Raw genomic sequence first — 15069 nt, forward strand, 5'->3', positions numbered from 1 at the left:
CATGTCCTGGAGGTCCATTAATTTGGCCTCATCCTATATGTTGGCCAGAAATTCTTTTCTTTTCCATATTTTTTAATTGTAATTAATAAAAGGGTTACATTATAGAAGATAAAAGGTGCATTACTTTACAAACATTGATACTCTTTCTCATGTCTTGGTCCCCATTTCCCTCCCCCCACCCCCACCCTTCATCTTGTTTTCCCCCTTCCCTATCCTATTTCAAATAACCAAATAAGCATATATACAATATATCAGATAACAAAGTGAAATACTATAACAATATGAGATAATCAGTAGAAACCTTGGGCTTTCCTAGCAGAGATTTACAATAGAACAAAACCTAGATACATAGGCCATATAGTATGACCCTAAATGAAAGGACCTCTAGGATATAGAAACAAAAGCCATATAATGAGTGACTGTTGTCTTTAATGTACTATGTTATCTCTCATCTCTTTTGTTTTCCCTTGGTTATCTCATCTTGTTACAGAAATTCTTATTCTACAATCTAAGTCAAGGACCCTAAGTGGAAAGTTCCTAGCTCTAGAGGGAAACTTGACACCCTCTCTTGTCTCCTGAAAGCTAATTACAGTTTGAGCTTGTGAGCACAAGATTTCAGCCCTAAGCAACATACCAAGTGCCTGTCTCTTAGATTTTTGTTTTAAAAGAAATCCAGCTAAAAGTTTACTTGGAAAGATGCAAAGGGACAGGCAGGTTTGTACCGTCTATCTCTCATGACATAATAAAGGCATTGCTGACGGAAGAAAAGATTCTAGTTCAGATTGGTTTCAATACTTCTGTGTATTTGGTAGATCCTAGGGCATGAATGAAAAGTCAATCTTAAAATCCAGCCATCTTCACAACCAAGATACCTGAGGTCCAATTACAGCATTTTGTAGGAGTCAAGAGGAAATGTGGGAAGACAAGCAGTTAGACTAAGGGCTTTGATCAAAAGAAACTCTCTCCTCATTCAAGTTATAGATGCCTTCATTCTCTAGGTGCTGCAGAGAATCAGAATTTGCCTCATCTGTAAGTTTCTGAGGGCACTATTTCCCAAGCTACAGGAAGAGAGTAGATAGCCCTCCTGTGACTGGAGGAAGCAAAGAAGACTTCATTTTCTACTAAGCTACAGTGTTGCTGCAATTCAAAAACCAATCTCAGAAATGGAACTGTGACTCAAGTGGTAGAGTGCTAGCTTTGAGCAAAAGAAGCCCATGGAGAGTGTCCAGGCCCTGAGTTCAAGTCCCAGGATAGTATGTGCACACACACACACATACCTTGGAGACTTAGTTCCCAGTCTGTTTTCTCCTAAAGAAATGTCTATATCATGAAAAATTATTGTTTCTGCTTTTTATTTTCATTACTTTCAAGTAGTTATACAAGGGATTTCAATTTGAGTACCATGCATCTTGACCAATATCACCCTTCCATCATTCTCCTCCAGCTCTCCCAATTTTCCTACTTCTTAAAATGTGGTTCCTAGAAAACGAAGTGTATCTGACATTATATTTTTGTTAGGCAACACTGCTTCAAAATATTCACCCAGTAAACTTAACCAAGGAAGAAGATTTATACTTTAAAAACTACAGAATGTGTGAAAAGAAATTAAAGATACAAATAAGTGGAAAATATACCATATTCATGGATTGGAAGGCTTAATATCATTAAGATAATCAATATCAGCTAAAGTTAACTACAGATTCATTAACATCCATTCTCTGCCCCCAAAGTCGTACTAAATCTAAGTGAAAGAGCGTAATATAAGAAACAACCATTTAAAATGGCTAATATGATAAAAGTCATATTATATGTAATTTACTACAACTAAATTACATATTTATATTTAAAAGTCTTACCCAAATATAACTCTCCTTCTTGACTCTAGTGAATTAGGGGCTGTCATTTTTTTATGTTGGACATGCTACTATCATGGCTCTTATTGGGTAATTATTCATTAACAGGATGAAGGTTGGGATAGAGCTGGAAGGGGATGAGTACTCATCCACTTCTGGGGCCGGATCAGAAGCTGAGAAAATAAATAATAGGGTTTTTGGCAAGAAAGAAAAGAGGCAGTTTTCCTAATGGCACAAGGGATAGCAAAAGCATATATTGTACAGTCTTTTCACCTCAGGCTCGACTTGGAGAGACTTCGTATCCAACATCTTTCTATAAGCAGTTCTGCAGATCTTTAAGGCCCTTTTCCTGTCCAGCAGTGTGGCTTAGTGGTAGAGTGCTTGCCTAGCATGCATGAAACCCTGGGTTCCTATGTACCACATGAACAGAAAAAAGAAGTGGCGCTGTGGCACAGTGGTAGAGTGCTAGCTTTGAGCAAAAGAAGCTCAAGGACAGATCCCAGGACCTGAGTTCAAGTCCCCAGACTGTCAAAAAAAAAAAAAAAAAAAAACCTCCCCTTTTCCATCACGAGGACAATCAGCTGAAAAGATTGTTCCTACCTAGTCTAACTCATGCCAGGAAAGAGAGAAAGATGTTGTTTTAAATAGATTTGAACTGGAAGCATGATTCAAATGGTAGAGTGCTTGCCTAGCAAGTTCAAAGTCCTGAGTTTACACCCCAAGACCATTAACTTCTTTTTTGGAAAGCAGATTTGAACAAACAGCTTACTTACTAGATAAGGTAGGTACTTGTGTTAGTCAATTTCTTATGACTGTTTTTTTTAAATATCCGTGAAAAACAACTTCAAGGAGTATAGATTTACTTTGCAGAGGTTTTAGCATTTTGTTGGCTCCATTGCCTTGGAACTGAGCCAAGACAAAACATCAAGGAGGTAGGAACCTTTGGTAGAGACTACTCATCTCTCATGGGAGCCAGGAAGCAGAGAGACAGAACAAGAGGTATGGGGATAGGGCAGGGACAAGGTGTATCCTGGAGCTGTGACCCCAGTGACAGTAATTCTTCCCACTAGGCCCCATTCAGCTCTGAACCTATTGGTAGCTTTACTCCATTGATGAATTTAGTGCCCTCATGTCCCCATCACCTCTACCAATGCAATACCACTCCTTCAACACAAAGCCTTTTGGAAGATAATTCATACTCAAACCACACCAGTCCTGAGGCTATATTGCTTTTTCTACATGGATTGTTTGTAACACCTAAGAATTATTTTTTCTAATACTGGGCAATTTTCCTGTCCTGATCTCATAGCCAAGAGGTTTATATTTGTTTGATTTGTCTTGGCTCCCAGATAGTAAACAAAGAGCAGGGACCATGCTTTATTCATTATGCCTTGCTCATTAGTTCTGGCACAAAGGAGGTGCTCAATAAATGCCAAACAATGACCCATGGTTTGTTAGGGCAGAGGGAATCTTTACAGAAATCCAGAGAAATACCTAGCGTGTATCTAAGACAAGACAGAATTTGAGAATCACGGGGCTTGCCTGGTTCTCGGTGGAATTCAAAGGCGAAGAGGAGGCATGAGGAAAAAGAACATCTCCCCCTGTCTGTGTTTTCTGACTTGCAGATCTAAATCTTCTACTCAGATGGGTTAATTTTCCTTGGAGAGTTCTGAGTGATGTTTCTGTAAGGTCTAGTTCTTTAATAGTTCTGCAGCAGAGGGCTGAGACCAGAAGCACCCTATGGGTTGACGGCTGCAGGTCAGCCACAAATCACTTATGCTATCACCCAGCAGGCATTGCCTGGGCACGTACAGTGAGCACCTGAGCTGCACAGTTGGAATTGGGCCACTGCCAGCTGCCCAAGGAGCCACTAACAGGATTTAAAATTCTGATTGTGAAAGAGCGAACAAATGCAGCAGGGGTACTCACTGGTCGAAAATAAACTATAGAATTTGTGGGTGGGATGGGAGGGGAAAACTGGGAGAGGGAAAGAGTGATGTTGTTCCAAAAGAAATGTACTTTTTACCTGCCTTATGTAACTGTAACCCCTCTGTACATCATCATCATGATAAAAAATTGTGGATAGGGCCTTACCTGGTCATGTGACTATTTAAAAATTTTCCATCAAGGATGTGGCTTGAAGGAAAAAATAAAAATAAAAAGCAAAGCTGAAAGGAAAGAAGGGGTTGTCTGGAAACTCTTTCTTGGGCCTGAAGAAACACACACCATACACACATACACGCATATTTTGGAGTCTGAAGAACCGAGAGACAGAGAAGGGGGGGCCTGCCCCACTCTCCCCACGACCTCCTGGAGCGGCCGGTACCTGCCCAGTGGGCGCGGCTGGGCCGGGCGCCTCTCCCCTCCCCAGCCCGCAGGCCGTCGTGATTGGCTGGTCTTTCTTCCCCGCGGAGTCCCTCGCTCCTCTCATCCCACGATCCCTCCCCCCCCCCCGCTTCCCCTCCCCTTTCCTCTCCCTCTTCTCCTCCTTCCCCCTTCCTCGCGGCCACTGACTGGGTGACTCGCCCAGCAACAGATGCCAGCCGTCCAGCCTGGCATCCCGAGGCCCCGCTGAGGCCGGGGGCAGAAGCTGGGGGCACGGGCTGGGAGCGGGCACGCGAGGCGCGCCGAAGCCACCGGGACCCGCGCCCTGCCCAGCCATGCCGGGCCCGGCCGCCGACCCGGGGCAGGTCCCGCTCCGCGCGGGGCTCGAGGGCCCGCGGCCGCGCGTGGTGTGGAGGAACGTGGTGCTGATGAGCCTGCTCCACTTGGCGGCCGCCTACTCCCTGGTGCTCGTCCCCCGAGCCCAGCCCCTCACCCTGCTCTGGGGTAAGTGGGGGTGGGGTGCGCCCCCGGACTTGGCCCCCCGCGCACCCCCAGTTCAGGAAGGGAGATGGCGGTTGGCGGGGGGGGGGGGCGAGGAGAACCCCGACACGGGGCTGACTCTTGCCTTCTGAGCACCACATAGAAGAAATCAGCTCCCTCCCACCTCTCCGGGCCCCGGGCCCTGCCTGCGCCGCGGTCACCCAGGTCCAAGTGCAGTTCTTCGGCCCTAAGGGCTTCTCAGCCCCTGGGCTGGAGCCTTGTGCCCCGCACCGAGCTGAAACGTGGCGGTGAGGGTCCTGACTCCTTCCCGACCCCCGCCATCCTCAGGGGAGAGAGCTCAGGAGCTGGCCACTTCTCTTCGGGACCCCAGGGACTCCGTGCCTGCCCTGCAGTGCTCACAGCAGAGGCCCTCCTGACCGCACCCCCAGGACGGCCACCCCTGGGTAGTGCTGGGGGAAATGCTTTTAGGTCCCGTCTCTGAGATCTCGAAGGAAGGAGAGCAAGAGAAACTCAACCTACTTTTACTTCCCGAGGAGGGAGAGGAAGAAGGAAATAGGAAAACTCCCTACAAAGCTTATTCTGCATGTATCCAGCACAAGTAGGTGCACTCACGCGGAGAATACCACTACTGTGTGTCACGCTGCCCTGGGAAGCCCTGCCAGCTCCTGTCTTGAAAGTAACCCCGCCTTGCAAGTGGGCACAGTGTCTTAGGGGATGTGGCTCAAGGAAGGAACTCTAGTGCTGAGAATGTGAGAGAAGCAGGGGTCTTTGGGGATCCCTAAAGGGTAAGATTCCCCCCACATTCTCATCCTGCTTCCTGCAAAAGTTTGGCTTCCAGTTCTGGGCCTTATCTCTTCCCTTTTCAGTGCACCCTTTTGATTCTTATTATCTGATTTAATATTCTTCATAACAACGTGTATGAGGTTCAGCCATTTCTCAATGGGCACATTTCCACACTGTACACCAAAGCTGCATCTCTATCCAGCCCCTGGCTCCCACCCTCAGATTGCAGAGGCAGGCAGAGAGCCCACTGGGCCCTAGGGGATGGGGCTGATCTCCGCCAAGATCAGCAAGCACTTAAAATATTTTCTTACATGCCTGGAGCTCCACCGTGCCCAGATCTACTCCCTTACGACCACTGAGTTCTGAGGTGCTGGCATTCATCCAGGGACCACAGGACTAGGCCTGCCTTCTCAGGTTGGCCAAGCCACCTCTGCCCTTTCCAGATTGTTCTCAGTGGTAAAGATAGAATCTTTGTTCTGAAAGACCTTGGCTGGAAACTCCTCCAGCTGCTCCAGAGAAGCTGACACACTTTAAGAGACTGTTTTTTTGTGGGTTTTTTTGTAGGTGACGTTGCTGAACTCCTTGTACTTTGCTTGAATGGAAATCTTAAGAGCTTTAAATTTTAATTCTCTCTAGCCCTTCATTGAAGGTATTTTCTTTCTCCAGAAAAAGAAATGTTGGTCACAGTAGTTCACACCTGTAATTCTAGCTACTGGGGTGGCTGAGTGTGTAAGAATCAAGATTCAAAGGTAGACCAGGGAAAAAAGTTGAGGAGACTCTCTGTGGAACCAATCTGCAGGTGGTGTCGTGCTCCTGTCAACTCAGCTGTATGGGAGGGTGGTGGTTCAAGCTAGCCCAGACCCAAACCAATTCGAAAAGCTACAAAAGTGAAAAGGGCTGGGGGGCAGTAGAGTGCTTCTAGCTAGGATAAGCTGCTGAGTGAATTCAGAACTGAGTTCTGTACTGCTCAGAAAAAGAAAGAAAAAGAGCAGACAATGAGATATATATATATATATATATAATAGTTTCAACATCTAAAATTATGGCTTAAAAACATTCCAAACAATGTTTTGTTTGTTTTCTAATAGCTATCTTTTTTTGGGGGGGGCGGTGAGGAATGTAAAGGACAATCCATTTCCAGCTAAGACCAATTGTGAGAATGGCTAGGCTTTGTCAGGCACCCAGAGAAATACAGTGAAAGTGTTCTGTCAGTGAAAACATCAGTGCTTTGGCCTCCAACTTTTACCTCACAGCCCCAGGCCTTTCCTGTCATGGAGTTATTTTGCCAGCGGGCTGCTCAGCCATTCAGGGACAGGAGTTGTTACAGAAGTAGCCTTAGCCCATTGTTTGCCATTCTTCACTCTGGGAACAAGAGCTATCCAGGCAGAGAGAGCACTCCTCAGCCAGAGGATGCTTTCCATAACAGTGCAATACTGAAGAAGTGAACTTTCATTGTCAGAGATGTCATCTGTGACAAACCCACCAAGTAGTTCTGTTCACCTCTCCCTCACTCCTGGATCCGCTCACATCTGCTCATGATTCTCCTTGGGGTCAGAGGGAGTTGTTTTTCCCCTCTGATCCTCCTGTTTCCTCAGTGGCTGCTCTTGATGCCTCAGGAGTGAAGTTTATGGATTCCAGGACAGAGAGCAAGTCTAGCAGGAGACTAAGTCACCTGCAAGACATGAGCCCACACAGAGCTGAGGGTTTCTGGCCATGGGAACAGTTAGACAATGCACTGCAGGTCAAGAGCAACAGTTAGAGGTCAAAACTCATGAGGCCATGTTCCTGATCATCTCTAGACGAATTTCTCTTTCTGGACAACAGTCTGGCTGTCAGCTCCCAGAAATATTTTGGTGGTTTCATCCTAAATGGCACTACAGTCCTCCAGTGGTGCTCTGCAGTAGTGTAATGATATTTTCACTTGTAAAATACAATTTCAGGGGGCTGGGAGTATGGCCTAGTGGTATAGTGCTTGCCTAGCATGCATGAAGACCCAGGTTCAATTCCTTGGTACCAAATACACACAGAAAAAGCACAGAAGTGGTGCTGTGGCTCAAGTGATAGAGGTCTAACCTTGAGAAAGCTTAAGGACAGTGCACAGGCCCCGAGTTCAAGCCCCACGACCAGCAAAAACAAGAAAAGAAAGAAAAAGAAAAGTAAAAAAAAATTGACAACTTCAGGGCTGGGAGTTTGGCCTAGTGGTAGAGTGTTTGCCTAGCATGCATGAAGACCTAGGTTCAATTCCTCAGTGCACATACACAGAAAAAGCTGAAAGTGGTGCTGAGGCTCAAGTGGTAGAGCTCTAGCCTTGAGAAAGCCCAAGGACAGTGCTCAGACCAAGAGTTCAAGCCCTGGGACTGGCAAAAAAAAAAAAAAAGGAAAAGGAAAGAAATAAAAAAAGACAATTTCAACCACAGATCTGGCTCACTGAGTAGTAATTTATTCTCTTAGATGGACTGGCTGGCTGTCCTCTTCCTATCCTGTCTCAGAGCCATGGGAGCCTTCTTGAAGGCAAATGGAGGAGTATTTCTGGACAATCTTGAATGGAGTCCATCCAGTGACAAGGAAGCTGAGAAGGGGTGGAGACAGAGGCTGTGGAGGTGGGCAGGGGAGCCCAGAGAAGCTGGGGTTTAAGAAGGCTCTGTCAAAAATCTCAGAATCAAAGTCCAGGAGTTTGGCCTAGTGGTAGAGTGCTTGCCTAGCATGCAAGAAGACCCGGGTTCGATTCCTCGGTACCACGTACATAGAAAAAAGCCAGAAGTGGTACTAAGGCTCAAGTGGTAGAGCTCTAGCCTTGAGAAAGTCCAAGGACAGTGCTCAGGCCCTGAGCTCAAGCCCAGGACTGGCAAAAAAAAAAAATCTCATACTCAACCATAGATGTGCTATCTTTTCAGGAACTGGGCAATCTGTATTCACCCCTTGGGTGGTCCTAGCGTCTTTCTGGGTGATTTTTCCTTCTTATCAGGTTCCCTGGAGAGCATGGCACTCAGCTTCTGTCTTGCCTCCAAGTTTTGCAGGATGAGCAAGGCTAATTAAGTCCCGGTGGTAACCGCTGCTTTCTTGCTTGCCAGCTGTGTGGCCAGGAACAAATGAATATCCCTGACTTGTAAATAGCTGAATTAGTAAATAGTACTTGCTCATGAACTTGTGAGAATTAAATTAGCAGAGTTCATGGCTTTTGGTTTCTGTCAAGAAATCATTAGTATTACTGGACCTTATACTGGCTCTTGACATTTTTTTTCCTTTTTTTTTTTTAATATGGGTCTTTTCTTATTTACTTCTTTTCAATATTTCTGTCTCTTCCTTCCTTCCTTCATTCCCTCCTTCCTTCATTTTTCTTTCTTGCTCTCTCTACTCGTATATATGTGTGTGTGTGTGTGTGTGTGTGTGTGTGTGTGTGTGTGTGTGATCTTCTTTAGAAACAAAGTCTTAATATCTAGCCAAGACTTGAGGCCAGGGGAAAGCTAAGCTGGTCTGTAGCAATTGTGATTGTGGTAGAGACATAGCCCAAATCTTTGTTTGACCGTGTCTCAGGTTTGAATTGTTTTTCTTCCTCCCTTCCCTTTGAGTCATCCTTTAAAAACAAGCTCTAATGTTTAATTAAACCACTAAAAACCTGAAAGAAGTGAATGTCTTTTATTTTTAAACCCTGCAATTTCCAGCCACTGTTGTTGCATTTTTAATAAGTGGTTGAGACTAAGAGCAGCAGCAGGCAGGACTACGGCAAAAACCCCCGAGAGTAAGATACATTGTGCTTGCTGAGTAGTTTCAGTGAACATAAAACAACATGGGCTGACACTATTTACTCAGGTTTTTTTTTTTTTTTTTTCTAAAACTGCTCAAGGTCCCTGTAAACTGCACTGTGCTTATGAAATGAGAGGGGAGATCCGGTTGAATCTGTAGAGGGGAGATCAAGGTTGGAATCTCAGCATTGCCAATTCAGACTTCTCTATAATTTATAAACCTCAGTTTCCTTGTCTGTAAAATGGAGATTGTAATGCTGTGCTAGGATGAGGGCAACCTTGTGGACAGATAGTGAGTACTTATGGCTCAAGTGTGAGGCTTCACCACTCGAACCACAACACCACTTCTGGCTTTTTCTGCATATGTGGTATCAAGGAATTAAACCCAGGACTTCGTGCATGCTAGGCAAGCACTCTACCACTAGGCCACACTACCTCCCCCCAGCTTTTTCTTTTTCTGGGTAGGGAGATTGGACTCAGGGTCTTGCAGTTACTAGGCAAGTGCTCTACCACTTGAGCCACTCTAAAAGCCCTCTATGCTTCAGTTTATTCTTTTTGTATAGGGTCTTACACTTTTTTCTGGGCTAGCCTCAGTGATCCTCTTACCTCTGCTGGGATGGCAGGCAAGTGCCAAAATATCCAACTAAAACACATCTTTTAAATTCAAATATTCAATCTTGACTATATTGCTTTAGTTCTCATGTAATTTTATGTATTGATTCAAATTATAATAGTCACTTGGAAAAGCCAGTGATAGATTTATAAAAAAGGTAAATAGCCATGGTAGGCTTTTTAAGGATTTACAAAAGAATGTGCATTTGGTTGGTATTTTCCTCGCTGAGCATTTATTTTCCTCTTCTATAGTCCATGCCAGGAAGTCTATGTATTCCCGTGTCCCAGGTTACCTTAGGAGTGCCCATTTGGGGATAAGGTATAGGTACTGTAGCTGGGCATGGTAGCGTCACCTGTATCCTAGTTACACAGGAAGCTGAGATAAGGAAGATTATGATTCCAAGACAGCTCAGGCATAAAAGTTTTCTAGATGCCATCTCAGAAAGTTGGCTACACGTGAAGCATAGATAGGAGGATTACAGTCCACGCTGGATAAAGTGAGACCCTGTCTCAAAAATAAAGAACAAAAGAATGGCTGGAGGCATGACTCAGATGGTAAAGTCCCTGTCTAGCAAATATGAAGCCCTGAGTTCAAGTCCTCAAACTACCTCATGGGAGAAAAGAGCATGGGTTTTGAAGGGAGAGGATGTAGTTTTGAAGCCTCACCCTCTAGAGTAGCTCTGGGCAAATCACTCATTGTCTTGTACCCCAGCATCTACAGCTGCCCACTGGGGATCCTAACACTCCACCACCATCCGCTGCTGCTGGAATGAAATGAACACCTCTGAGATTGGCTTGCAGGCAATACCCTGATGCTTTGTACGCATGCTCCCGCTGCTCCCCTCCCTCATCTCTCTGAGTGTGGCAGAGAGCCTCCTGGGTAAAGAAAGCCCCCTGGCTGCCAGGAGTTAGTCCCAGTCATGTCTGTGTAAATTCAGTTTGTCTCTGGTTTGATTTCCTTTGGGCATGAATTGATGACCTCAACAGGGGCAGCTGTCTTGCTCCTGTCCATGATGTATGTGAGGCCTGCACACTGTCACATAGCCATTCACTCCCAAATTCACTCCTGCTTTCCATGAACAGAGCGGAGAAAGGAAGTGACTGGGTCAGAAATGGCTACCCAATCAGGATTGTGCATGCAGCTTCCATAGTTTTCAGAAGCCCAAGCTCCTGACTTAGAACCTCTCACACCAGTCCCTGGTTTATTTATTAAATTTGTAGGTATTTTGTGGTCCACAGCCAGGCTCAGAACTATTACTTGATTTCTTTACTTGACAAGCTTTGTCTCTTATCCATGAATCTGCTTGGCACTGGTACTGCCTCTGACTGGGCCACTGAGGCAGGTCTGTGTGGAGTCCCCCGGGCAACATTAGCTTGGTGGGTGGACTTGGGAGAGTCCCTGAGGCAAGACCAGTGTCACCTGGCAGGAAGCTGGTGGAGGGACTTCTAAAAGTGTGTGTGTGTCTTGTCCTATATTCTTTTTTTTTTTTTTTTGCCAGTCCTGGGCTTGAGCTCAGGGCCTGAGCACTGTCCTTGGACTTTCTCAAGGCTAGAGCTCTACCACTTGAGCCTCAGCACCACTTCTGGCTTTTTTCTATGTATGTGGTACCGAGGAATCGAACCTGGGTCTTCCTGCATGCTAGGCAAGCACTTTAACCACTAGGCCAAACTCCCGGCCCCTGTTGTCCTATATTCTGAGCTAGCTTCACACTTACCATTTAGACCAGTCCAACCCTGAATTCTCAGTCCTCTTGCTTCAGCCTTCCAAGGACTGGCACTGCAAGCATATACAACCACACCGAACGTCGTGCTTTTCATTCTGTCTGAGACGGGGCTCACACAGGATTTGATGTTCATTAGGGGCTGAGCTATGAGGAGGAGGCTATCGACCTGCACCTGTCAACTTCCTTCTCAAGACTTCCCGGAACTTTAGAACGAATGTACGAACAGTGCCTGGTCTACAGCCTCCTACAGAGAGAGGGGGGTGGATTTTGAGGTTTGAGCTCAAGGCCCTGTGCTTAGTGGCGGGTGTTCTATCACTTGAGCTAAACTCTCAACTTACTTATTTTTTTACATAGTATATTGCTTTTCTGCTAGGGCTAACTTGGATCTTGAATCTTCTATTTATACTTTTCAAGGGATGACAGGCACATTGCCACTGCACCCAGATTTTCTTTCTTTCTTTTTTAAATGAGTTGAAATGAGGTCTTGCAAAGGCTTTTTCCTAGGGTGGCCTCAAACCATGAACCTCCTGATTCTAGCCTCCTGAGAAGCTAGGATTATAGGCTGAACCATTGTGTTGGCAATATGTCTCCAGATGACTCATCCGCACATTAAAATGAAAGAAGCCACAAGTCTAAGCACAAGCTGACAGCTTAAGGAAGCTGAACTTGAGTAGCGTTTTACAATATTTCTTTATTTTATTTTATTTTTGTGCTGGTATTGGGGCTTGAACTCAAGGCCTGAGTGCTGTCCCTTAGTGTTTTTACTCCAAGCTAGTGCTCTGCCACTTGAGCCACAGCTCCACTTGAAGCATTTTGCTAGTTAATTGGAGATACGAGTCTCACAGACTTTTCTTCTGCGGCTGGATTTGAATCGTGATCCTCAGATCTCAGCCTCCTGAATTGCTAGGATTGTAGACATGAGCCACTGATGCCTGGTTGGAATTTTTCCTTTTAATGTCCTTTCCTTTGCTGCTTCTTCTACTCTTTTGACTCCTTATAGCCTATTTTAGAGCATTCCAGGATCCAGCTCTTTTGCCAGCAAAAGATGGTTGCTGAAGTCCTTCAGACATCAGCAGCAATGTTTAATTCATGCACTAGAAAATTAATTTTATTTCCATGACTAGAGTCAGGGAGACCCTGTGCATGGCCTTTGGGAATTCGATTTGTCTATTTAATGGATGAACTGCTAATAGTGAAGGAAGAGTCTGTAGGGAGGATTTCCTTCCATGAAATTGGAAATATATATATATATATATATATGTGTAGTTTACATATATATTCTCTCCACATATGCATATATAAAATGCATGTGCATGTGTGTACATGTGGTGGTGGAGATTGAACCCATGTTTCACACATAGTTCTGAGAAGCAAATTCTCATGGCTAGTATGCTTTTGGCCATAGGTATCATGGAACCGCTTCACATGCATTCAGTGACAAGGATCACGTCTAGTTTTACTAAGAAATCCTAGGGTGGCATGTTTGCTGTGCACACAGGGGGGAGGCCCGGGCATGCATGGAGCAGGAGATGCTGAGACTGGCCACTTCTTGGATGGCAGCAGTGTAACCAAAGTGCCTTTGTCCTATGGAAGAAGAGAAAACGTACCCCTTCTCCAAGTCTTAGTTTATCAGTGTAAAGTTTTTTCTTGGCAGCAAGTGAGCTCTCACTTGCAAGACTGGGTTGCATGTACTTTGTGAACCCATCATGGGCCCCCCCCAAAAAAGCAATTGCCATGGCTGGGTCAGCTCTGTTAGGACTGACGTTATCTGAGTCCATTCCTGATGCTACCAAAAAATACGAGAAATGGAGTGGTTTCGTGTGTACGGGCCTGCCTCTGTTGAGGCTTGAACTTGGGGCCTCCTGCTCTGCTTAGCGTTTTTGCTCAAGGCTGGCCCTTTACTATTTGAGTTTTACTACCACTTCTGGATTTTTACTGGTTAATTAGAGATGAGGGTCTCTCATATTTCTTATCCTGGCTGTTTTGTGCTGGCAAGCCTACTCAGATCTCAGCCTTCTGAGTAGACTAAGATTAAAGGTGTGAGCCACTGGTGCCTGTGTAGAAAAGTTTTCTTTTTGTCAGTCTTGGGGCCTGGGCACTGTCCCTGAGCTTCTTTTGCTCAAGGCTAGCAGCTACCATTTGAGCTACACAGCACCACTTCCTGCTTTTTCTGTTTATGTGGTACTGAGGAGTCAGAAGTCAGACCCAGGACTTCATGCATGCTAGGCAAGCACTCTACCACGAAGCCACATTCCCAGCCCTGGAGTAACTTTTAAAGAACAGAAATTTGTTTCTCACAGTTCTGGGGGTTGGAACGATTGATGTCTAGTGTTGCCTCACTTCCTGACTGATGGCACCTACTCATGGTGTAGACACGTGGGAGAGCCGTGTGGCTGGGCTGTGGATGAAGAGAGTGGGAAGACAGCAGAGTGGATGGAGAGGGAGGAAAAGGGAAGGGTAGGGAGGAGAGGGAGAGGGAAAGAGGAGGAGGAGGGGGAGGAAGAATGCTCTTGAAGTATAATGCAGAACCCATCCAACAGCAGCTCTATGGTCATCATCGAATCATTGGACTCTGAAGTTCTAGTGACTTTCAGGTTTTGGAGAAGAGACTGCTGTACTTTCATCACATTTTGTATTGTAGGTATGAGAGCGTCAGAAGGGATCTAGCTGCCAAACTCATAAATCTGGGAAAGGCCATCAGAAAATCCTTCTGACTGCTGACCCCTGCTAGAGACAGGTGGCATTGACCTCAAGGCTCTGACTTCCTACCTGGACATGACGTGGGCACTGGATATGTGGTTGACTCTGGGTGAGGATGGATTCGGATCTGGGCAGTGTTGTCCATTTGTGATCCTGATGTCTGAGCTCTGATGCTTCTTCTCTTGTGGAAAGTACAATAGCAGCTGAACATCTGTAATCCTAAAAATTTAGGAGGATTGTAGTTTGAAGCCAGCCCCGGCAGGAATACAAAGTCTGTGAAACTATTATCTCCAATTAACCACAAAAAACCCAGAGTGGAACTGTGGCTCAAGTGGTAGAGCATGCGTCTTACACAAAAACACTCAAGGACAAGGCCTAAGCCTTGAGTTCAAGTTCCCAGGAATGGCAGAAAAAAAGAAAAGAAAAAAAGGTAACAGGGGAGAGAGAGGGGGGAGGGAGAGAAAGAGAGAGAGCAAGAGGGAGAGAGAGAGAGAGAAAGAGAGAGAGAGAGAGAGAGAGAGAGAGAGAGAGAGAGAGAGAGAGAGAGAGAGAGAGAGAGAGAGAGAGAAACAGACAGACAGACAGACTCTGTCTGGGGATTGAATCTTGGCTACCCTCTTGCGATTATAACCTTAATTTATAAGGGAATGAAGATTTTGTACCTCTTTACCTACAAGATCTGCTGTTATTTTGACAAAAATGGTCCCTGGGTCATATTTTTACTGTTCCCTTTCACAATTTTCCATTCTTCTTGCATCTTATCCCCATTACTGGCTCCTGCTTTGTAATCTTTTTTTTTTTTTTTTTTTTTTTGCCAGTCCTGGGCTT

General features: G+C 45.4%; 1 protein-coding gene across 1 annotated transcript in view; it reads left to right on the forward strand.

Moving 5' to 3' along the window:
• Positions 1-4353: 4353 nt before the first annotated feature.
• Scd5 (stearoyl-CoA desaturase 5) overlaps positions 4354-15069 on the forward strand; it is a 101043-nt gene continuing 90327 nt past the window's right edge. The window contains exon 1 of the mRNA XM_090343339.1: positions 4354-4682. Coding sequence (XP_090199465.1) covers positions 4514-4682 — 169 coding nt within the window. The 5' untranslated portion in view covers positions 4354-4513. The remainder of the gene's footprint in view (positions 4683-15069) is intronic.

This window comes from Megascapheus bottae, chromosome 13 (assembly GCF_031878675.1).
Source record: "Megascapheus bottae isolate mThoBot1 chromosome 13, mThoBot2.hap1, whole genome shotgun sequence".
NCBI classification, from domain to species: Eukaryota; Metazoa; Chordata; class Mammalia; order Rodentia; family Geomyidae; genus Megascapheus; species Megascapheus bottae.